The 26,321-nt window shown below is 40.9% G+C and overlaps 1 protein-coding gene across 1 annotated transcript; it reads left to right on the forward strand.

Annotated features, from left to right (window-relative positions):
• Positions 1-531: 531 nt before the first annotated feature.
• LOC132494122 (amine oxidase [flavin-containing] A-like) lies at positions 532-26,156 on the forward strand. The gene is made up of 3 exons (XM_060105158.1): positions 532-595; positions 2,447-2,477; positions 25,184-26,156. Exons 1-3 carry the CDS (start codon positions 532-534, stop codon positions 26,154-26,156), a joined length of 1,068 nt encoding a protein of 355 aa, XP_059961141.1.
• Positions 26,157-26,321: the final 165 nt, after the last annotated feature.

The raw sequence follows: 26,321 nt of genomic DNA on the forward strand, positions 1-26,321 counted from the left end.
ATGGGCTCAAGAGCATGAAAGTGGGATTTCCTCCCTGTGGGAGTTAATTCTCTTCTGGATCATTGTGGTTCCCTTTGTATCACACTCAGCTGCAGAGCAGAGACTTGGGACCAGACATTTCTACCTAGAAAAATCCACAGGAATAATGGAGTCCAGTTAGCTGTGGACTAATGTTGGTGTGGAGGTAGCTTTTCTTCTCATTCTATCTGTGGTATGAGGACAGGAAGGTTCTCAGCAGGTTAGCACTTACCAGAGACCACAGAGCTGCAAGTGTTAGGGCCAGATTGTAAACTCAACCCTCCTGAGTCTAATGCTAGTAAACAGTCTCTCAGTCATAATGGAGTGTGGAGGAAGTAGAAACTTTGGTGCCATTTTCCCCCTGAAATGAAAACCAGTCTTATATCTTCATGTAAGTGGTATTTGGACCTTCCTGTGAAAAGAAATTGGTTTTTTCCTTTTGCAAGCTTTGGGTTTCTATCGTGTAAGATTGTAAGAGTTATCACAGCCTGTGTGGAAGCTGAACTTAACGCCATGGGGTCGATCAATTCTAAAGCAACTGGAGAGCAGGAAGCTGAACGTCTTTTACTGGGAAAAGGTAATTGTCTTTTATTGACTTTTTTGAATCTCAAGAAGTTTTCCTGCAGTGGGTGACCATGGAGTTGCCTTAGTGCCAGTTGTTGAAACACAGGAAGGTCTCTCCAAAGGTAGGGTTGAGCTGTATAGAAGAAGCTCAGTTTAGAGTAATGTAGTGATGGCAGAATGGGGCTTAAGGCTATGCCTAGCCCATGACTGTTTTGTTTTAAAAACATTTTTTTGGCCAGTACTAAAAATATCAGACTATTTCACATAAAGATCTGGATTTCCCATTAAAAAAACAAAAACAAAAACAAACCTCTGGCAACGCTGGACCTTGTTCTATGACAATTGGCTAGACCCAAATAGTGATGCTCCCTTCAAATGAGTCATGTGTCTTTCAGTTTGTCACAGTTCCCTCCACCATATGTGTGGTCTTATACCTCTCATATTTCACTTATTACTGTAGTGGACATTTTAGTTTGTAATCCACTAAATAATGGAAATAGCACTGTACTGGTAATAGAAGACTTTAACACCAGTTCTGATGCCAAGATGCTACAGTGGTATTGGGCAAGTCTCTTAAGCTCACCAGACCTTGGTTAATTCATACATGAAAGGGAATATTGTCTCACCATGTGAAAGTGTTTGGGAAAGCTGATTCATTCATTCATCTAAGCATTCAGTTAATGTTTATTGAGTATATACATTACATACTCAATAATGGAGAAGCAGTGTGACAAAAGCAGATGTGAATCTTATTATTCAGTGGAGGAAACAGGACAGGTAACTATGTAAGGGGGAGAAATACAGGGTGCCCTGAGGACATATTACAAGAACATTTTGTCCAGTCTAGGGTTCAAGAAAGGCCTTCAGGAAGAAGTGAGGTTTAAATTGAGACTTGAAGAATGAGCAGCAATGGGTAAGGGAAAGAGAAGAGTGTCCTGGTTAGAGAGAACAGCACGTACAAAGGCTGGAAGCAAGAGAAAGCAAGGTGTGTTTGAGAAACTTAAAGGATGTGATATAGGCAGAAAAGGATGGAAAGTGAAAAAAAGATCTGGGGGGCTTCCCTGGTGGCGCAGTGGTTGAGAGTCCGCCTGCCGATGCAGGGGACACGGGTTCGTGCCCCAGTCCGGGAAGATCCCACATGTGGCGGAGCGGCTGGGCCCGTGAGCCATGGCCGCTGAGCCTGCGCGTCTGGAGCCTGTGCTCCGCAATGGGAGAGGCCACAACAGTGAGAGGCCCGCGTACCGCCAAAAAAAAAAAGAAGAGCTGGAGTTAGAGAAATGAACGGAGGCCAGATTATGAGGGGATTTGATGCCAAGAAGTGCTCTGGCCAGTTTAGGACTTTTAGTTTTGAGACTTGTCTGCCTCTTTAGCTATTCAAGAAGGAGAAACAGCAAGTAGATGGGTGGACAGATCCCAAGTATCAGCATGAGAGACAGAAAGCAGTTCCCAAAGAGTAAACAAAGAAAACAATTATTAGCTAGTTAATGATGGATCACAGTTGAGTCTGATGCAACTAACTCATCACCGAAATGCATTTATAGCTAGCAAACAGAACACATGATGAAAAGATACTTGTAATAAATCATATTTTAATAGGAAACAAAAACTGCCTGGCTCAGCTCCGTTTGTCTTTTATCTTGACAACTTCACTATGTGTTGTCAATTAACTGAACTGCTGGCAGAAAACATCTGAAAAATTAATTGGCTTCCAAATGGGTTTCCCAGAAACCCATTCTTGTAAACTTGTAACGGTAACTGCAGAAATGTTGCCTGGGTGACATTTAAACATGAAGACAGTAACAGAAAGAAATCATCACCTAGGGCTCTTTTAAAACTTGATCTCTCTATGTTTCTGAAAATCTAGGCTTCACCAACAAATTACTTGACATTTCCAGGTAATTGAGGACAAAAAGTTCTCTCAATCCAAATACATTGGTTCTTCATATCCTTTGGGGATGAAGAATTGGGACCAGTCTCATCATTGTAATTGCCATTGGGGATGGGAATAGAAAAATCTCTTCTTCTGGGTGGTTATCAGTGTAAAGAATTCCCACCGCTCCCTCTGCCCATTGTTATGGGGATAATGAGCATGTTCACGTCCTCCCTCATCTGTGTCAGAGTCCTGGGCCAGAGTTTGTTTTAAATTGGAGCAGAGTATGAGGCAGGTCTTCCCACATAGTCTAAAAATTCCTCTTTAAAAGGATTATCTATATTCTGGCACAGAAGCATGAATAAAAAGAGCAACCATCTCTATTTTTCTGACTATTTCCCTTCATCTGAGGTCTGGCCCACCCAGATTAATTATAAATGATCAAGAGCCACAGACAGGGCTTGGCTGGGTGAACTGTTTACATGGAGTGACTGGAGAGGTCCATAAAATCCTCAGACTAATATCTCTCTCAATAGCTCTCTCTGAGGTTAGATGTCCCATCATTAGAGATTCTTTCTTAAAAATGTTATTTATAGAGGAGTAGTATATTAGAACCAAATTAATCTGTTCAGCAAATATTTATTGAACCCCTACAATGTGCTATATTATATGATAGGTGTAAGGAATGAATAATAAGGCTTATGGTAAGAATCACTATTTATTGAGCTGTTAGTAAGGGATAGGTACTGTGCTTGGTGCTGTATATACAGTGTTTTATTTAATTCCTTGAAACTCCTTGAGAGGTAAGTATTATTGCCTTTATTATGAAGATGAGAACATTGAGATTTCAAAAGATTAATTATCTTGCCCAAAGTCAAAATCACCCATATGGAGTGTGTTGGAGGTGGATTTGAACACAGCTGTCTGACCCCAAAGCCAAAGCCCTCAATCAACATGCTGTCCTTGGGGGAGTCTACAGGTTGGGGGGAGAGGAAGACATGTAAACTGGTATAATGATAGCAAGAGTCATTTGTGCCTACAAATAGTGACATAAAAAATGTCCAGGAGGGCCAAAGAGGGAGTTAAACTAGATGTTTGAGTGAAGGTGATATTTGAGCAGGACTCAATGGGAACTCAGTAGAAGTCTGGAAAATACTCCAGGTGGAGGAAGCTAGAACAGGTACAAAGGATGAGAGTGTGGCATACCCAGGGACAGCCAGGAGTTCAAGGTGGTGGGAGAAGGTTGGAATGGAGATTGGAAAGACATATTGGAGTAAAATTGTGAAGGATTTCAAATGCTATCCCAGGGAATCTGGATTTCATTCTACTGAATGGTGTCATAGCTTTATCAAACCAAGTGACCTTTTTAATAACAATTTATAATTAAGTACAACTCCTTACCTGTCCTAAAATAAAATGGCACAACATATCTACACATATCCTTTTAAAGCAAAAATCAATATAACATTATTATTATTATTATTATTATTATTATCATTATTATCATTATTATTATTTTGGCTGCACTGTGCAGAATGTGCCTGTTCCCTGACAGGCACAGGGATTGAACCTGTGCCCCCTGCAGTGGAAGCACAGAGTCTTAACCACTGGACTGCCCGGGAAGTCCCGGTATGCACATTTTTCAAGACATACTATTGTACACATAATAGACTATAAAATAGTATAAGCAAACATAACTTTTATGTGTACTGGGAAACCAAAAAATTTGTGTGACTTGCTTTATTATGATATTTGCTTTATTGTGGTAGTCTGGAACCAAACATGAAATATCTCCAAGATATTTCTGTAATATAATTGAACCCCCAGACAAAGCTTAAGAATAATTAAAGGAATACAAAAATATCTAGTACTTAAAATCTAAAATTTGCAAAGTCTGGCATCCAATCAAAATTACCAGGCATGCAAAATTTTTAAAAAGGAGGAAAATATGATCCATAACAAGGAGAAGAACACAATAATACAAGTAGACCTGGAAATAAATAGATGAGAAAATTATTAGATGAGGACCATATAACAGTATTAGAAGTATATATCATACATTCAAGAAAATAAAGGAAGTAGGGGCTTCCCTGGTGATGCAGTGGTTGAGAGTCTGCCTGCCAATGCAGGGGACACGGGTTCGTGCCCCAGTCCAGGAAGATTCACACATGCCACGGAGCAGCTGGGCCTGTGAGCCATGGCCGCTGAGCCTGCGCATCCGGAGCCTGTGCTCTGCAGTGGGAGAGGCCACAACAATGAGAGGCCCACGTACCGCAAAAAAAAAAAAAAAAAGAAAATAAAGGAAGCAACAACATATTAATGTCTTTTTTATAAAACCCAAAACTAACTTTTAGAGGTGAAAATATGCTGTCTGAGATGAAAAATACACTGGATGTTTCTAAGAACAGATTAGCACTGAAGAAGAAAATTTTAAAGTTGAAGATATAGCAATAGAAAATATCCAAAATGAAACATATGGAGAAAAGTGATTGAAAACAAATAAACAGACTATCAGTGAGCTTTGGGACAATTTTAATCAGCTTAGTATACATACAGTGTTGCAGTTACCCCCCCATAAAAGGAGAGAAAGAGGGAGCCAAAAAATGTTTGGGAGAAACAATGGCTGAAAAATTTCCATGTTTGATGAAAACTATAAACCTTCAGATGCAATAAGCTCAGCAAACTCTAAACAAAAGAAACATTAAGAAAACAACATCAAGGCATATCACAGTCAAATTACTCAATGACAAAGAGAAATTCTTGAAAGAAGCTAGAGATTAAAAAAAGGACACATTATATACAGAGAAACAAAGATAAGAATGACAGGTTTACTGAAAACAACGCAAACCAGAAGACAAACAACATCTTAAAATACTGAAAGAAAAAAAAATGTTCACTTAGAGTTCTAAACCCAGTGAGAACATATTTCAAAAACTGAGACAAAATAAAAACATTAAAAAAATACAAAACTGAAAGAATTCATCACCAGCAGACCTATACTACAAGAAATATTAAAGGAATTCTTTCAGACAGAATAAAAATGATACAAGTTGGGAATACAGATTTATGCAAAATATTTAGTAAAGAACACCAGAAATGGTATATCTCAATATTAGATTGAACTCTGATCTTACTCCTCAAAACTGCTCTATTCACAGTCTTTCCTAGCTTAGCTGTTGTCACTCCATCCCTCCAATTTTCAAGCTAAAAACCTGAGTTATCTTTGACTCCATTCTCTTTCCAACATTCCATATCCAACTTATTAGGAAGTTCTCATGGCTTCACCCTCAACATATATCCAGAGCAGAGTCCAACTACTTTTCACCAAATCTACTGCTACCACTGTGGTCCTAACCAGCAACGTTGCTGACCTGGATTACTGTAAGTCTCCAGAAAGGTATTCCTAAATCCACCCTTGCTCCCCTACATTCTAGTCTTGATAGAATCATTCTTTTAAAGCATAAGTTATTTCATGTCACTCTTATGCTCAAAACCTTATAACAGCTTTCTGTTTCACTTAGGGTCAAAGCTGAAGTTATTATACAATGGCCTACAGGGCCATACATGATCTACACCATCTGCCCCCACTCCTCTGACCCTGTTTCCTGCTGTTTTTCTTCTCACTCATTATGTTCCAGCTATAGTGGCCTCCTTGTAGTTTCTTGAACACACCAAGTACACTTTGGCCTTAGAAAGCCCAAAGGAAGTCCTCCTGCTAGACCTCCTTCCCCCAGACACTGAGTTGGCTCATGCTCTTACCTTTTTAAAGCCTCTGTAAATGTCATCTTCTCCATGATTCTTGCCCTGATCACTCTATTTTATACTGTCTCCTTCCTATTCCACCTGTTCTCCTTCATTTTAAAGGGTACTTCTTATCTTCTAATGCAGCATATAATTTAATTATTTATTATGTTGATTTAATTATTTCTTATGTCTCCCTCATTAGAAGTTAGGATCCATAAGGGCAAGCATCTTTGCTGTTCTGTTCACTGATGTATCCCAAGCACCTAGATCCATGCCCCTCACACATAGGGTGCTCAATAAATGTCTACTGACTGTTGAATAAAAGGCCTGCTCTGGGTCTTACAGTTGATGAATGACTGACCTGGATTCTGAGCCTAGTTCTTTCATTATCAAAGCCCATAAATTGTCTCCTTTACTAATGTTGTAATGCTAGCAACATAATACATACTCAGTCTTTTAAAAAATGGAACTCTGTGTTATTCTCCATTTGCTTTAATACTGCATTTTAACACATTCAATTAGGAAATTTAAAGAGATATTAATTTGAAAAAGTATTTTGTAAACCACAAAGGTGCCTATGATTGCTAGTCATTATTAATCTCACTTAAGTTAATCATGTACTTACATAAATTTGTTTTTAAGGAAAACTATACTATCCCACCAATTAGGAAGTAGATTAATTTGACATAAATTGAAGGTACATTAAATATACATTAAAATAATACATAGCTGTTAAATTAAAAAATAGCTTATGACCTGCCTAAAACATCCCCTCTCCTCTTCCTGGTATCCTTGCCACGATTTGGGAAATACTCAGATGCTAGAACACACTATAAATAAACCATGATGGAACATGTACTGTTCTGCATGTGAAATGGTAGTGATTATATAATTATTACTACTGTACTTTTTGTGGTTCATAAAGAAGCCATGTGTCCAACCCTCATTCCATCCAGCTGGTATAGGTGATTATTTCAAAGATGCATACTAAATTTTGTCTCCAAGAAACACACATTCATATAAATGGAGGAAAATATTAAAATCAAGGGTTAAGCGTATCCTTTGTACATGATGATCGTCCTTGAGAACACATATTTCTAAGGTGAAGTAAGTGATCATATATGATGAAGTCAATCGCCAATCAAGCCCTTATGAACTACAGTGGGTCCCCAGAGAGTATCTAGCTATATCCATTAAAGGGGGATGTTAAACAGCTGTAACAAAGAGACCCCAAATGCAATGACTCATTTTTCCTTTGGGGTAAGTAGTTGGGCTCTGTCCAGGCCAGAAGTTGTCCAGACTAGCTGAACAGCTCTGGCATCCTCTTGGGTATCCCACTGCCTGCATGTTAGAGGCTGGGTGGGTGTTTTTCTCAGTCTCCAGTTGGAAGGAAAGGAGAAAAGAGAATATGTAGAAGGCACAGCTGTTGTCTTAAGGGCTCCATCACTTCTATTCACATTCCATTGGCAGGAACTTAGTCACATGGATGCCCAACTGCTGGGCAGTCATGTGCTCAGCTAGCTTTCCTACCATAGAAGAAGAGGAGAACATATTCTGATGAACAGCCCACAATCCCAGCCACACTGGTCCCCACACCTCCTTTTAAAGAGGAAGAAGCAAAAGCCCACAGAGGGAAAATGATTCACTTCTATCACTAAGCCAGGTGGGAAATTTCAGTTTTTCAATTACTCATTCAGCCAGCCCAGCACATATTTATTGAGTATCTAAGTGCCAGGCATGGTTCTAGGCCCTGGAGATAATAAAATAGACAAGGTCCTTGCACTTAAAGGTTTTACATTATAGTTGGAGGAGGAAGACCATAAATAAGTAAGAAGAGGAAAGAGAACTTAAGATTAGAAAGAAGGCTGATGAGAGAGTGGGAGGGAAGGACAAGGTGTGGTTGGCACCAATCATGTAGGTTATAAAGTAATGTCTAGGTCATTATTATATGCCTCTTTCCCTGCTCCAGGTCTTCTGTTATAGTGATCAATAGGCGATTGATGGGAAGGATCACCAATCCTTAAATGCTAGTTCACCAATGTAAGTTCAAAGTGCAGGCAAAGTCCCACTAACCCTTTGCCCTATCAGTTTTCTACCCTTAGATACCAACCAAGATATTTGAATTGACTATGACTGTTAATGGAAACTGGCAGCTTTCTTTCAGGATCAGAATTTTGAATTCCTCCCAAATGAACAGTGCTAGCAAACAACTAGTGACTGTTAGGTGCCTGATGTGACAAGATTTTGATGTCTTAATTTAGTTCCCAGTGGGAGGATACATGTCACACAAGCTGTCTAGTACCACAAAGGGAAAAGTGAGCTGTATATAGAGGCTGTAGGTGAGAGTCTGGGGAAGGGGAACAGTCCTGGCAGAAGAGAAGGGCCCTGCATAATATTTTGGACATCAAAGGAAAGGAGTTAAAGCAAAAGGAAATGCTTATAAAGTTAAAGAGAATTGGTCCCTTATCTCAGAGTATAAGTTCAAGCTCTCTGACTGGTCTGGAGAAGTAATATTTATAAAGGATTGCCTGAAAGGTATGTCATCCACTCAACTTAAAAAAATATAGTTTAGACATTAATTTTTAGGTTTACCTAGACTATAAAAGGTTCAAACAATAATTTTCTGGCCTGTGAAAACTGTTTTTACTGCATTGTGCCCTTGGGTTTTCTCCCAGGAACACTGTCTAAAAAACAGCTTCAAGCCTTACATTATTATTTGCTGCAGGGGTTTTGTTAAGGACAATACCCATGACATTAATCAATGCCTCCAAAAGAACAATTCCCTTCAGGGCTTAGTGCCAGGGGAAGTTTTGCTTGTCTTGAAGATCTGATATGTTTTTTTCTTGTGAATACTGAGAATCATGTGACTGATTTCCTTTTTTTTTTTTTTTTGGCCACCAGGAAGCTCAATGCCAAATTCATGGTTCATTTTGTAACTGAATAGAAACTTAAGTGACCTAATAATATAGTTATTCTATATAATATAGTTCTAATAATATAGTTCCTAACTCTTTGCTCTTAGAGTTGATCTTTTCTAATGTAGATTTTCTTTGGTCTAGATTATTATTTACTCCCCCCCATACACACTTCTTCTTCTTTTTTTTTTTTTTTTTTTTGCGGTACGTGGGCCTCTCACTGCTGTGGCCTCTCCCATTGCGGAGCACAGGCTCTGGATGCGCAGGCTCAGTGGCCATGGCTCACAGGCCCAGCCACTCCGCGGCATGTGGGATCTTCCCGGACCAGGGCACGAACCCGTGTCCCCTGCAACGGCAGGTGGACTCTCAACCACTGAGCCACCAGGGAAGCCCCACACTTCTTATATGGTATGAGAAAGGGAGTATGAATAAATGAAGAAGGACCTTAATGCACACGAAACTCTCAGTTGATGATATCTTTCTGAGAGTGGCCAAGATGGTGGAGTAGAAGGATCCTAAGATCACCTCTTCTCACGAGCACACGAAAATCACAACAATCTGCAGAATAACCATCATTGAAAAAGACTGAAACCTATCAGAAAAGATCCTCTATAACTAAAGACATAAAGACAGAACTAAAATGAGACTGGGAGGAGGAATGGACTCGTGATATAATCAAATCTCATACCCCACCCCCGCAGGTGCGTGACCCAAAAACTGGAGAACAATTATATTACAGAGTTTCTCCCACAAGAGTGAGAGTTCTCAGACCCACATCAGGCCCCCCAGGCTGTGGGTCCAGCACTGAGAAGAAGAACCCCCAGAGTGTCAAAGGCCAGTGGGGTTTGACTGCAGGAGCTACACAAGATTGGGGGGAAACGAGATTTCATTCTTAAAGGTCGCACACAAAGTCTCATGGACACAGGCCAAAAGAAGTAATTTGATAGGAGCCTGGGCCATACCTACCTGCTGGTCTTGGAGGGTCTCCTGGGGAGGCAGAGGGCAGTTGTGGCTCACCCTGGGGACATAGACATTGGTAGCAGACATATTGGGGAGCATTCATCTGTGTGAGCTTTTCTGGAGGCTGACATATTGGCATCAAGATCTGGCTCCACCCAATAGCCTGTAGGCTCCAATGCTGGGATTCCTCAGGCCAAAAAACAAACTGGGTGGGGACACAGCCCCACCCATGAGCAGACAGGCTGCCTAAAGACTTCCTGTGCCTAGAGCTACCTCTAGACATGCCCCTGCTCACCAGAGGACTAGGGCCCAGCTCCACCCACCAGTGGGCAGGCACCAGCCCCTTCCACCAGGAAGCCTGTATAAGGCTCCAGACCAGCCTCACCCACTAGGGGAAAGACAGAAGAAGCAAGAAAATTACAGTCCCACAGATTTCAGGCTGAGTTTGTGAACACAGGCCAGATACTTACCCTGGGACCCTTGGGTGACAGGAGGGAAGTGTACTGCTGGGATGCATAGGATGTCTTCTACAGAGAGCCACTTCTCCAAGGTCAAGAAACGTAATCAACCTACAACATACATAAAAATACAAATAGCGATTTAGACAAAATGAGGTGACAGAAGAATATGTTTCAAATGAAGGAACAAGATAAAACCCCAGAAGAAGAACTAAGTGATGTGGAGATAGGCAACCTACCTGAGAAAGAGTTCACAGTAATGATTGTAAAGATGATCAAAGAACTCAGGAAGAGAATGGATGAACAGAGCAAGAAATTAGAAGCTTTAAACAAAGAATTAGAAAATATAAAGAACAACAAAACAGAATTAAAGAATACAACAACTGAAATGAAAAATACACTAGAAGGTATCAATAGTAGACTAAATGAGGCAGAGGAACAGATCAGTGAGCTGGAAGGCAGAGTAGTGGAAATCACTGCTGCTGAACAGGAAAAAAGAAAAAAAAAATGAAGAGAAATGAGGATAGCTTAAGAGACATCTGGGACAACATCAAGTGAGCTAATATTTGCATTATAGGTCCCAGAAAGCGAAGAGAGAGAGAAAGGGCCTGAGAAAATATTTGAAGAGGTAATAGTTGAAAACTTCCCTAACCTGGGGAAGGAAACAGTCACCCAAGTCCAGGAAGCTTAGTGTCCCATACAGGATTAACCCACAGAGGAATGCACCATGACACATTGTAGTCAAAATGACAAAACTTAAAGATAGAGAAATTAAAAGTGACAAGGGAAAAGCAACAAATAACATAACAAAGGAACTCCCATAAGGCTATCAGCTGATTTTTTAACAGAAAGTCTGCAGTCCAGAAGAGAGTGGCATGATATACCTAAAGTGATGAAAGAGAAAAACCTACAACCAAGAATACTCTACCCAGCAAGGATCTTGTTCAGATTTGATGGAGAAATCAAAAGCTTTACAGATAAGCAAAGCTAAAAGAATTCAACACCACCAGACCAGCTTTACAACAAATGCTAAAGGAACTTCTCTAGGTGGAAAAGAAAATGCCATGACTAGAAACAAGAAAATTACAAAATGGAAAAGCTCACTGGTAAAGGCAAACATACAATAAAGGTAGGAAATCATCTATGGACAAAGCTAGTAGGGCGGTTACAAGACAAAAGTAGTAAAATCATTTGTATCTACAATAAGTAGTTAAGGGATACACAAAGCAATTAGGATGTAAAATATAATATCAAAAACAGTAATCATGAGGGGAAGAGAGTACAAATGCAGGGTATCTAAAATATAATACTTTTGAAATTAAGAGATCAGCAATTTAAACAAGCACATCTTTCCATATTTGCTTCCAATTTGAGCTTTGCACACACTTTTTTTTTTTCTTTTTTTTTTTGTGGTATGCAGGCCTCTCACTGTTGTGGCCTCTCCCGTTGCGGAGCACAGGCTCCGGACGCGCAGGCCCAGTGGCCATGGCTCATGGGCCCAGCCGCTCCACGGCATGTGGGATCTTCCCGGACTGGGGCATGAACCCATGTCCCCTGCATCGACAGGCGGACTCTCAACCACTGCGCCACCAGGGAAGCCCCACACACTTATTTTCACATACTTAAATTCAAAGTCTCATAGATGAAAGATTAGAATAGAGAAAAAGATTAGAAGGGATCTTCTAAAGGGCACATTGACTCATTTTTCTTTCTACTACATTTCTACTACTTTCCACCAGGTGTTTCTCCAGGTTATGCTTAAGCACCTCCATTGATGGTGAACTTACTATCTACCAATGTGATTCATTTCTGGAACATTCTGACCGTGGGGCCTTCTCACTTCACCTTCTGCCCTTTGATCCTACCCTGATGGTCCACACAATAAATGCTCATTCTCATCCATAGCTAGTAGCATTTGAAGTAGGCTATTATATATCCCGGAGACATTTTTTGGGACCAGATCCTTCAAAAATTCTGCAGATGATAAGGTTGAGAGCCCTCATTGGTTGCCCTGGTCACTCTCTTCCAAGCACAAACACTATTCTGCTTGTTTCCTTCTTAAAGTAAGTTGTACAGAACTAAATTGAAACTCTCAGTGTGTCCTTGCCCACCCATTCTAAATACCATAATGTTATACATTCACCCTGAGATCATATTAGCTTTTTGTGGAGTCAAATTATAGTACTGACTCACAGCAGACTTCCTGCTAGCCAAGTTCTCTAAATTCTTTCTCTACATGCCAGAGTAAGTTATGTCTTCTCCAATCTGTTTTTGGGCAATTAGTCTTTTAAAATATAAGTGGAAGTTCCTATATTCCTCTCACTAATTTTCATCTTGGTATGTTTAAACCATACCTTAGAGCTTAGCAAAATTATTCTATGTTTTTGTTCCACTATACAACATATCTGCTCCCTTTCTTGGCTTTTTCCCACTCACACGTTTGATGGCCTGAGCTAGCTTATCACTACTGATGCAGAGATAAAAGTTTTATAGTGGCAAAGCCAGGAGCCCTGGTGCTTGTTAGCAAAGGGCTTCTTCGAGGTATACACTGTTCTACTTTTAAGATTGCAGTCTGCACCATTATTCATTGTCATTAATCTTGATATTAGCATCCAGAATAAAATGTAGTACATCTATTGAAAACAAATTATGTGTCAGGCATTAAATTAAGAGTTTTACATGCATTTAAATTTATTCTTCACTGAATCTCTGAGACAGAAATGTTATATAGAACAAAACCAAGACATGGTTTGCTAAATTTGTGTGGAAACTGGAAAAGATTTAAGTTCTAATATTGGTGATAATGAACTTAATATTTCATATTCAATGCAAATTGAGACTAAAATAAAATTTATTGGGAATGTCAAAAATAGTGAACTCTCTGGGCTTGAGCCTTCAGACTTCAGGTTCAGTTGGAGAGGAAAGAATAAAATTAAAGATTATATAAATTGCCAGAAGCAAGTCTGAAAAGATGGTTTCAAGAAGGCAAAATGTATTAGAGATTTTACATATTTTTTCATCTCTGAGAGCAGAATCCTCTTTATGACATGTAAGTTAATTTCCCAACTCAGGCTTTTAAAATTTTTTGAAGACAGAAATACATTATCTCCATAAATAAGGGATTGCCTTTAACCAGTCTAATGCTACTCAGCTAGTTTCTGGTGGAGCCAGAATTGGACATCAGCTCTTTTCTCTAATAATGAAGCCCTCATTTCTCCATCTTGCCTAGGAAGCTAATGTGATATGCCTTTTTAAATGCCTTATTGGGGCTTCCCTGGTGGCGCAGTGGTTGAGAGTCTGCTTGCCGATGCAGGGGACACAGGTTCGTGCCCCAGTCCGGGAAGATCCCGCCATGCCGCGGAGCGGCTGGACCCGTGAGCCATGGCTGCTGGGCCTGCGTGTCCGGAGCCTGTGCTCTGCAACGGGAGAGGCCACAACAGTAAGAGGCCTGCGTACCTCAAAAAAAAAAAAAAAAAAAAAAAAGCATAACATTTAAAATGCCTTATTGAAGTCCCAAGGCACTACTTTGTGTTTTACTTTTTTCTTAGTTAACATGAGGTCATACAGACATTTCCAGAATCATCTCAGTCTGCGAGTTCACCACTGCCTCTCTTTATGAAGTATTCCATCCAGTTAATCGACCACTGTTTGTTTAGCCAATGCCCTATTGTTGGCCATTTGGATTCTTTCCAATTGCTAATTATTATGAATGGTCTTTGAAAACTGGTAAGTGCTAGACAGTTGCAAGGCTTTATCATCATTCTTTTGTTATTGCACTCCCATGATGCAGGCGTTTTCTGTCTTCCTGACCTTTTTGTTTCTAATGGCATTCTTATAAAAGCACCAAAGATCTGAAAACATATGCCTCATTAAATCTTGCAGGGCTGCACTATTAATTTATTTTTCTCTTCAAGGGTGAAAGAGTGGTCCACAAATTCTAGGTCTGCATCTATAATCCTTCACAGAGTAGCTAATCAAATGCCACATTTTTCCTTCCTATCTTTGCTTTGGCTCACTTTCAAGTTAATTCATATCAGTTCTCCTAACCCATCTATAATTTTTTTGAAAGTAAGAAGCCAAGAAAAATATAGATTAAGTCAGTTAATGTTCTAAATTAAATGTCCAGAAACTAAGATATGAAAATATACATATTAAACATAAGGTTTATTTTCCAAGATGCCTCGTTATATAGAATACATATTTATTTTACAAATGTTGGAAAATACAAAAAAAGTAGACGAAAGGGGGGAAAAAAGTTCAGAACTCCATTTTTTCAGTCCCTACGATTATCATCTTGTTGTATTCCCTTTTAGCTTTCTCTTTCTCTGCAGAATTTTTTTACATAGATATTCTGAAAACTTTTAAAAGTTTAATTCATTTGAAAATATTTTTAGGTTGTGTGAAAGGTGGAAAGAGCACTGGCTAGTGTCTGGATTCCTCAAGTGGAATCGTTTCTTAGGGGCAACCTATCTTAATCTCATTTTACCCAATGACTTTGGGTAAGTCCCATAAACATATAATTCTTAATGTAAGGTAGTTGCTTGCATCAGAATCTCTTAGGAAGATTCTTAAAAATTTGTATTCTTGTATACCACACCAGACTGAATGAATCAGAAACAGAAGTGAGAACTACTGCCCTAATTTCTTTGGGAGTGTTCTTTCTAAATCAGTATGAATGGCAGTAGGGTTTGGGCTGGGTTATCCAGTAAGAACTCCTTACCAGAGGGCTCTGTGGCTGGGAAGGGGAACTTCAGGTACCCAAGAATCCTGGGAACTTGTTTGAACGGGTCAGGTGCAGTGGGCATGGTGCAGAACTCTGCCTGGGCTCTGTGATGGCCCATGGCCCTGGAGCCTACTGTTTAAACTGAGTAAGTAAAACATACAGGGGCACAAAGGATAGTCCGTCATTAAGGAAGTTTTTGTCTTTTCACATGTGTGCATTTTTGTGATGAGAATGTCTATAGCTTTAAACTTTTACAGATTTATCCAAGAGATTCTTACCCAGTAAGATGTCTGAGCCTTCACTGATCTATGATCTGTTCCAGAAATCACTCTGTAATGGTCATTCATGGCTGGGAGAAGTATCACACTGTCCCCCATGATCGTCCACTTCCTCCCACCTTGGCCAGCAAAGGTGTGAGACTATCTTCCCACTTTTTCATTAGTTGTGTGGCCTCAGGCAAATCTTACAGCTCCCTTAGCTTAATTTCCCTCTTGAAAAGCTTAACAGGAGCACAAATATTTTATTTAACACCTACTATTTGTCAGGTGCTACCCTAAGCCATTTTAACTGATTATCTTACTTCAGTCCACTTGACAACCCTGTGAAAGAAGCACTATTATTATCCCCCTTTTACGAATGAGCAAACAGGCACATAGAGGTCAAGTACCTTGTCCATGATCACACAGCTAGTAGATAATACAGTTGTAACTCAAAACCACATTGGCTGCCTCTAGAGCCTATGCTAATACTACTAAGAGTACTATTAGTAATAATATTAATTCTAATAATAATACTTTCATTAATTAATAATACTAATTAATGCTAACAGCACTATGCTATTATTACTAATAGTACTACCTGCAGCACAGGATAATGGAATTGAAAGCATGCATTAGCTGGGTGACCTAACTAAGGGAATTACTTAACTTCCCGGAGCCTCTATTTTTTCATTTGTCAACTGGGGATAATAAATAGCATCTGCTTCCTAGGGCTGCTGAGAGGACTAAATGGACTAATGCTTGCAGAGCACTAGCCTGCCACTTAGCATTACCTGATAGACTTTTTTTGTGTGTCAACTATATATAGCATAAAATTTACCATTATAACCATTTTGAAATGTACAGTTCAGGGACATTAAGTACATTCACATTGTTGTGCATTTACTGAACAGACTTTAAGTTCGTTTTTGTTTTCTCGACTCTGTACACTGCTTAACACAAAATCTGGCACCCTGCAAGGCTGAGTAACTCTCAGCTCTTTCCCTCCCCTCACTCATGGCTTTCTACTACCTCAGCCTTCAAAAACTATGATGCTGAGAGATTTCAGTTAGTATTCTTTCGTGCAGTGGGAGAGGCAGGAACACCATAAGTGACCTTGGGCACATGACTTAACCTCTCTCTGCCTCAGTTTCTTTGTCTGCAAAATGGGGATTGGAGCAGCATCTACTAAATAGGGTTGTCATAGAGGATATAGTGGTCATGAAGCTCCCAGAATAGCTCTAGCCCTGTTAAATGCTCAGTAAACGCTAGAGACAACTTTTGCTATTTTCTTGTTGCTGTTGCTCCTGTGAAGAGAACGCTTGCATGGGGGCAGGGGAACTGGAGGCTGGCTGCGGCTCCAGATGTCTGCTTGTCCTTGTTCCCTCCTTGTCACCCTGGCAGTGGGTGCTCAGGAGAAACAGGACAATGGCATGGAGGAGGAGTGAGGCCTTCGGTAGCCCATGGAACTTTTTGTTCCATAAAAAGCATTGACTAGGCTGCCATAGTGGCCTCGGTATTTTGTATCTCTTCAGCTTCTATTTCGAGTACAGAGTTGGCGTGGGAATGTTTTCCTTATTTCAATGTTTTCCTTATTTCCTTAAGTAGTTGTTCGGTAACAGCTGTTTTTAAAGATAATCTTTGAGGCACTGAGATTCTGCTGAAAAAACAAATTCCTTGAATTCAAAAAAGTCTTCCCTATTTTTTCCACCCGATCTTATTTTCTTTTCTTTTTTTTTGAGGTACGTGGGCTTCTCACTGTCGTGGCCTCTCCCTTTGCAGGGACCCCAGGCTCCAGACGCATAGGCCCAGCAGCCATGGCTCACAGACCCAACCACTCCGCGGCACGTGGGATCTTCCCGGACCGGGGAACGAACCCGTGTCTCCTGCATCGGCAGGCAGACTCTCAACCACTGCGCCACCAGGGAAGCCCCTCCCGATCTTTTTTTTCTCCATGCCTTTACTCATGCTCCTCCTAGAGTTCTCTGTCTGCCCTACACCTGCTCTTCTGCTCCCATCAAAATCGTCCTTTTTGGCTTGCCGCCACTTCTCTCCCGAAGATTTCTCTGGTTCCCTCAACCAAAGTAAATCTCGTTCTGTGGGTTTGGTGTTGCACTCTGACTTGAGTGTTGGTTAGTTTTAAGGATGTCTCTTCGCACCTTGATCATAGGTTTTGGATGACTCTAAAGCCTTGCTTGATTCATGGTCACTTCCTCACTGTCAATAAGTAGAAAACTACAGTGAATCTTTGTCTTTGCCAGTTCAACATCCAAACACCCTGCTAGTTTGGTGGCGGGGATTCTAAATAGGAAGGTGGAGGGTCCCACCTCTTGCAGTAGAACCCAGATGAGGGATGAAGAAATCCATGTTCCTTGTCCCTTGACTGACAGAACACAGGCAAGACCTTGGTTAGTGTTAACATTACTCATTTCTGCCCAAGGCTGATTCTCCAGCTTCCCTTTCAGCTTTGAAAACTACCAGAGACTCTCCAGAAAATTCTTTTTCTGTTTAAGTTGATTAATCCTGGTTGCTGTTATCTGCAACCAATAATTCTTACTAGGATAACATCAGGAATGTAATGAGAACTTCAGAGACGTTTATAAACTTCAGTTTGCTGAAATGCCATATGATGATGATCTGTTGTTCGTGTCTCCGGAGCATTCTGGTACTCCTTCTGGTACTAGCAGTCTGATTTTCCTTTTCCACACCATCCATCTCCACTCTCAGTCCATGTGGTTCAAATGGAGTTGATGGCAGTCATGGCTTCAGAGTGGGCATGTCAGGCCAAAGCACTGCATCCCTCTGGCTACTGTGATTGGTTCATGGATGAACATGTGACCTCATTCTGGCCAATGAGATTCAGTCCCAGGACTTTTGCTAGAACTATTGAGAAAGAGATGTGTTTTTTTGCTGCAGCTGCTAAGCTAGTAGCATCTAAGGCTGGAGTTCCCAGGGGCCACCATGAGAGCTTGTGAGGGTGAGTCAATATGGAGGAAAGCAAAGCTGAGAGGTGAAGAGAAAGAAATACCTGAAGACATTCCTTGAGGACCTGGATTGAATTGTGCCTGAGTTGTAATAATAACATGTATTAAATTCTATATACCAGGCACTGGTGTAAGCATTTCACATGTTGTATTAGTTTCCTAGGACTGCCATAACAAAGTACTATAATCTGGGAAGTTTAAAACAACAGAAATGTATAGTCTCATAGTTCTGGAGGCTAGAAGTTCAGGTTTAAGGTGTTGACAGGGCCGTGCTCCCTGTTATGGCCTGAATTGTGTCCCCCCCACTGCCCCCCAACACCTCTCAAATTGATATATTGAAGCCCTAACCTCCAATGTGACTATGTTTGGACCTATAAAGAAGTAATTAAGGTTAAATATGGTCATAGGGTTGGGCTCTGATTTGATAGGATTAGTGTCCTTATAAGAAGAGACACCAGAGAGCTTTCTCTCTCTCCACCATGTGAAGGACAGCGAGTCTGGGCCAACCATAAGCCAGGAAAAGAGTTCTCACCTGTCACAGATCCTGCTGAATCTTTTTTTCTATTTTCTATTTTGTTAATTTTTATTTTATATTGGAGTGTAGTTGATTAACAATGTTGTGTTAGTTTCAGGTGTACAGCGGAGTGATTCAGTCATACATATACATATATCTATTCTTTTTCAAATTCTTTTCCCATTTAGGTTATTATCAAGGATCTGCTGAATCCTGATCTGGAACTTCTAACCTCCAGAACTGGGAGAAAATACATTTTTAATGTTTAGCTGCTCAGTCTATGGTATTTTGTTATGGTGGCCCAAGCAAACTAATATACTCCCTCTAAAACCTATAAGGGAGAATCCTTCCTTGCTTCTTTCTTACAGCTTGTGGTTGCCCCAGTATTCCTTGGCTTGCAGCTACCATACTTCAATCTTCATCTCTGTCCTCACATGGCATTCTCCCCTTGTGTCTGTGTCTCTTCTCCCCTTCTTATAAGTATAGCAGTTATATTGGATTAAGGCTCACTGTACTCCAGTATGACCTTGTCTTAACTAATTACATTTGCAAAGATTTAATTTCAGAAAAGGTCACACTCTAAGGTACTGAGGACACCAACAGATCTTTTTAGAGACACAATTCAACACATAACACATGTATCGACTTAATTCCCACAGAATATTTATGAACTGGGTATCGTTATTATCATCACACCCTCACTCCGACGAGGGAAGAAAGGCCCAGAGAAGCTAAGAAACACGCTCAAAGTTCTACAGTGAGTAAGAATTTGGGTATGGATCTGAACTCAGATGATGTTGTGACAAAGCCTGCAACTTTAGCCACTGTGTAAACCTGCCTGGATTTAGTTCAGGGACAGGATCCAATAAATTCTTTAATTTGCTTAGATAGTTTGAGTTGGGTTTATGTCCCTTTTAACGATCCCCTCCTTCTATCATTGGCTTCATTCTTTCCTGTGACTGACAGCTCAGCCACAGGACCTCATTCAGACCTGCCCCTTGAGGTCTACCCCAGGCTCCAGAATTATCTTTTCCTCTTTCTTTCCCCTCCTTCATCCCCATTAGTACTCTTCTGTGCATCAGATGCTAGCCCTCAGCTGGGTTAGGAGGAAGCCAAGGGTGTAAATCAATACAGAGTGAGGTGTGATTTATAGATTGTAATTTTCCTACAGGCTTTTAGCTTTTATAAGTAGGTTGTTAACCCGTTGACTATCTGTCTGTCAGAAGTACAGATATTAAGGTAAAGAGATGGAGTTCTTCAGGCCAAATGGAGGAGAACTTTAGGGGCAGGCCCTCTCTTCATTCCTGTAACAATTCCAAACAGATGACATGTGTGGGAGTTCAATGTCTGAATCCTCCTTTTGGGGTATATTTATTGATCTGTTCTGGAGAGTAGAGATGTTAATGTAGCTTTAGAGTCTTGTACTTATGAAGATTGCTGCTTTAACTGATTCAAGATCTTGCCTTTTTCAAGGAAAACCTCTTCCCCCGGAATTCCCTCTGCCTTGTATCAACATTTTAAACCTTACCTATAATTCAAACATGATGCAAATGCCTTATACATAGAGGATTCTTAGCTAACTCCTTTTAGAATAAATTTCTCCTCAACCAGCATCTATCATTACAGTTGATCAGCACTGTTTTTTTTTTTTTTTTTTTTTTTGAAAAGAAAGAGACTTAGATGTTTTTCCATTTTTCTCCTGAAAACTCAGCTACTGGAGACAAGGGGTGAGTCTGAGTCTTACCCCTTCTTAACTTCTTTTTTTTTTTTTTTTTTTCTTTTTGCGGTATGCGGGCCTCTCACTGCTGTGGCCTCTCCCGTTGCGGAGCACAGGCTCCGGACGCGCAGGCCCAGAGGCCATGGCTCACGGGCCCAGCCGCTCCGCGGCACATGGGATCCTCCCAGACTGGGGCACGAACCCGTATCCCCTGCATCGGCAGGCGGACTCTCAACCACTGCGCCACCAGGGAGGCCCCCTTCTTAACTTCTTAATCTTCTTAACTGAAGGTGGTCTGACACATTGGTTAAGGGCCTCAGCTTTAGAGTCAGAGGTACTTAGATCAGAATTTCCACTGTGATATTTATTCATCCTAGTGCCTTAGGAAGATGAACTAAACTGGCATTTTCAGTCATAACATGGATATTATACCATACTGCAGAGCTAATGTAAGGATTAAATGGTGAGTTGATTTTAAAGCTCTTAATTCAAGTTTAACACATCATAAAGTTCAACAAATGGTATTATTTTTTATTTTTATCTTTTCATTTTTTGGTGTTTTTTTTTGCGGTACGCGGGTCTCTCTCTGTTGTGGCCTCTCCCGTTGCGGAGCACAGGGTCCAGAAGCACAGGCTCAGCGGCCATGGCTCACGGGCCCAGCCACTCCACGACATGTGGGATCTTCCCAGACTGGGGCACGAACCCGTGTCCCCTGCATCGGCAGGTGGACTCTCAACCACTGCGTCAACAGGGAAGCCCATTTATTTTTATCTTTTCATTCATCTCTCAACACTAGGGAGTGACTTGCATGCAGTTTAGTGTTCAGAAAATGTGTGAATTTTATTAGTTTGAATGCAAAATTTCCAGGCCAGAACATTGAATTTCTAGGTAAATGTGCCCAGAAGGAGAGGTTATATCAAGTTCAATTTCCATGAATGGGCCTTTATTTCCCAGTGGCCCTGTAAGTTGAGATAAGGCATAGTCTTCTTAGTGGGTTTAATAGTTACAGCAGGACTGACAATGGCCATTTTGGTTTATCTAAAACCCCTTTGCTCTCTGGAATTGCTAATTGCAACTTGAAATTTAGGAAGTTCTTCACTTGCTTCTCTACTCATAGGGCAGCTGCTCTTTTTCTGTCCTGTTTGTTTGGATTCACTAAATTAGAGATGAGTGGGAAATCCCAGCAGGGGCACTGGGAAAGCTTATTTCATGGCATTCTGAATATTTCACAAGAACTCAGTCAGAATGGGAGTCTTGGGCAGACTCCTGCAAACAGGGATGGGGTGTTTTCCACCCTGGGTTGGGTAAGTCTCCGTCTTGAAAGCATGGGGGTCCTGAAATGAGACCTGAGTTCTGGCTTTGATGTGTACTAGCTGCCAATTTTGTAATTTGGGAGAAATTACTAAGCCTCCTGGTAACTCAGTTTCCTCATTCATTCACTTATTCATTTAAGCTCTTATTGTGCAGTGGACACTGTTCTAGGCTCCAGAGAGATGATAATAAAGGAAACAGATAAGAATCCCTGTCTACATCAAGCTCATGGCTTAATACAACTGAAATATATCGGAAGTTATAGTAATTTTCCTCCTGTTAAGGAGGAAAATATAAAGCTAACACAGGGGATAGGAAATGTGCATGTGGGAGGGTGGATTTTAGATAGGGTGTTCAGGGCAAGCCTCAATGAGAAGTCAACATTTGAGATGTTTGAGTAAAGATCTGGAGGAAGTGAAGGAATGGGGATGGACAAAATATGGGAGAAGATAATTCCAGGCAGAGGGAATATACCCAGAGCAAGGATACGGAGGCAGAAGCAAGTTTGTCATATTAGAGAAACAGCAAGGAGGCCAGCATGGCTGAAGCAGAGTGAGGGAGTAGTGGGTGCTGGGGTCAGAGAGGTGATGGGTCAGCCTTGGAGAGCTCTGGAGCACGTGGTAGAAAGCTTGGATTAGAACCCCTTGAAGGATTTTAAGCAGAGGGACTGACTTATGCTTTAACACATGATCCTCTGGATACTGTGCGGCAAACAGCTTGTAGGACATATACAGAAGTAGGGAGACGAGGTAGAAGAGTATTGCAATGATACAGGGGGATAGTTGATGGCAGCTTGGCTCAGATCAGTGTCATAGCAGAGGAAATAGTAAGAAGAATAGAATTCTGGATATAGCTTGAAGATACAGACAAAAGACGAGGCTGTATCTGAGAGGATTTGTTGACAGATTGGTTGTGGGAAAAGGTAGGAATTAAGGATGACTCTAGTGTGTTTGACCTGAGCAACTAAAAGGATGAATTTACCCTTAAATGGTATGGAAAATACTGTGGGATGAGCAGGTTTTATGGGGGAAAATCTGGGGATTTGTAATAGATACATTAAATTTAAGGTATTTAGTAGGCACTCAAGTAGAGATATACAGTGGTCTACTGGGTATAAGAATCTAGACTAAAGGGGAGGGGTTCTTGTTAGATATATGAAAGTTACAGGCATCTAAATGATATTAAAGCCCTGAGCATATAGGGATAAAAATAGAGGTTCAAGGACAGAGCCCTAGGACTTGCCTTCATTTAGAGGTCTGGGACATATGGAGGAGCCAGCAAATCAGGCTGAGACATGGCAGCTAGAGAGGTCAGAAGAAAACCAGGCAAGTGTAAAGTCCTAGAGCCCAAGTGGGAAAGTGCTTGAGGGATAAGATTATCATCAACTGCATTAAGTTGTTAATGAAAGATGAAATAAGATCAGGACTGAGGATTGACCAGTGGAATTAGCTATGTGGAAGTTATTGGTGACCTTGATATAGGCAGTTTTGACAAAAGCCTCATTGGAGAGAAAATGGAAGGAGAAAATTTAAACACAGTGAGTTTAGACAACCCTTTCAATGAGTTTTGTTCTAAAGAGAAGAAAAGGAATGGAAAGGAAAGGGTTTTTTTTGGGGGGGGTTGTAATACTAATATTGGGAGAAAGAATAACATATCTGTATGCTAATGGGAATGATCCAATAGAAAGGGGGAAGCTGAAGATGCAAGAAAGAGAAGGGAAAATTGGAAGAGCAATGTCCTTGACTAGGTAAAAGGAGATGTGATTTGGTATACAAATCGAGGGGTTGATCTTACATAGGATCATGAGCGTGACAGGGATGGCAGAAGTATTAGGGGCCCAGAATCAGGCAGGTGGGTAGATGTGGTGAAAGAAAGTTGTGGAAGTTCTTTTTCATTTTCTATGTGAAATGATCAAATTCATTAGCTATGAGTAAGGATGAAGCAGCAGTGTTAGAGGTTTAAGGAGAGAAGAGAGGGGATGAAATAGTTGTCCAAGAGAGTAGATAGGCTAAGGAAATATAGTATGGTTGCCAGACAGCAATTGGAGCTTTGAGAATAAGGAGAGAGTAAAGTGGTACCAGCCAGCATGGGAGCATGTCCTTCTACTGGCTGAATGGATACCAATGCAGAGAAGCCAGTGAGTTGGACTGAATTAGAACTTTGATTTAGCCAAGTAAATATGACAAAGCAAGAGAGAGACAATGGAATTGAAGGTGTATGCAAGAGGATGATGATGATGATTGATCATGGAAGATAAGGAGAAAACGAGATATGAGGGGCAGTGAAAAAGTAGCAGAATACATAGATTAAAGTTTCGGGTGCAGTCAAAGAACTGTTGAGGTTGGGGCTCAGAAGGTAGTTAGAGATTGAAGTGTTTGAATTAGTGGTTAGGCAAGGGTTGCAAATATTGATAAACAGGCCTACACTGTTGGTGGGAATGTAAATTGGTGCAGCCACTATGCAAAATGGTATGGCGTTTCCTCAAAACACTAAAAATATAGTTGCCATATGATCCAGCAATCCCACTCCTGGGCATATATCTGGAAAAAACTAGTCAAAAAGATACATGCACCCCTATGTTCAGAGCAGCACAATTCACAATAGCCAAGACATGGAAACAATCTAAATGTCCATTGACAGACAAATGGATAAAGAAGATGTGGTACATATATACAATGGAATACTACTCAGCCATAAAAAAGAATGAAATAATGCCCTTTGCAGCAACATGGATGGATCTAGAGATTATCATACTAAGTGAAGTAAGCCAGAAAGAGAAAGACAAATACCATATGATATCACTTATATGTGGAATCTAAAATATGACACAAATGAACTTATCTATGAAACAGAAACAGACTCACAGACATAGAGAACAGACTTGTGGTTACCAAGGGGGAGGGGAGGGTGGGGAAATGATGGATTGGAAGTTTGGGGTTAGAAGATGAAAACTGTTACATATAGAATGGATAAACAACAAGGTCCTACTGTATAGCAGAGGGAATTATATTCAATATCCTGTGATAAACGATAATGGAAAAGAATGTGAAAAAGAATGTATATATGTGTATAACTGGATCGCTTTGCTGTACAGCAGAAATTAACACAATACTGTAAATCAACTATACTTTAATAAAATAAATTTTAGATTCACCACATCTTCCAGGAATGAGCCACAGTGGGAACGGAAGTTTGTAGGTGGATCTGGTCAAGTAAGCGAGCGGATAATGCACCTCCTCGGGGACAGAGTGAAGCTGAGGTGTCCTGTCACCTATGTTGACCAGTCAGGTGACAACATCATGATAGAGACGTTGAATCATCAACTTTATGAGTGCCGATACGTAATTAGTGCCGTCCCTCCAACTTTGACTGCCAAGATACACTTCAGACCAGAGCTTCCTTCAGAGAGAAACCAGTTAATTCAGCGTCTTCCAATGGGGGCTATCATTAAGTGCATGATGTATTACAAGGAGGCCTTTTGGAAGAAAAAGGATTACTGTGGCTGTATGATCATCGAAGATGAGGAAGCTCCGATTTCAATTACCCTGGATGACACCAAACCAGATGGATCGCTGCCCGCCATCATGGGCTTCATCCTTGCTCGAAAAGCTGACCGCCTTGCTAAAGTCCATAAAGAACTAAGGAAGAGGAAAATCTATGAGCTGTACGCCAAAGTGCTAGGATCCCAAGAAGCTTTACAACCAGTGCACTATGAAGAGAAGAACTGGTGTGAGGAGCAGTACTCCGGGGGCTGCTACACGGCCTACTTCCCCCCAGGGATCATGACTCAGTATGGAAGGGTGATCCGCCAGCCCGCGGGCAGGATTTACTTTGCTGGCAGGGAGACGGCCACACAGTGGAGCAGTTACATGGAAGGAGCAGTAGAGGCCGGAGAACGGGCAGCTAGAGAGGTCTTGAATGCTTTGGGGAAGGTGGCAAAGAAAGACATATGGGTCCAAGAACCTGAATCAGAGGATGTTCCAGCTGTAGAAATCACCCACACCTTCTGGGAGAGGAACCTGCCTTCCGTGACAGGCCTGCTGAAGATCATCGGATTTTCCACATCAATAACTGCCCTGTGGTTTGCGGTGTGCAAAGTCAGGCTGCTGACCCGATGCTGAAGTTTCAGCTTCATGCTTTCTGCTTACTCCTTCCCAGCATCATCAAAAGCAAAATGTTGACAAATTGAAAGGCTGTGTCATCGGATCATCTTTAAGTGCACTGATTTAACCCCTCAGTTTAATCTCAGTGTATCACCTCCTTAATTTCCGTAAGATCAAACTCCA

Source organism: Mesoplodon densirostris, chromosome 7, assembly GCF_025265405.1.
Source record: "Mesoplodon densirostris isolate mMesDen1 chromosome 7, mMesDen1 primary haplotype, whole genome shotgun sequence".
NCBI classification, from domain to species: domain Eukaryota; kingdom Metazoa; phylum Chordata; class Mammalia; order Artiodactyla; family Ziphiidae; genus Mesoplodon; species Mesoplodon densirostris.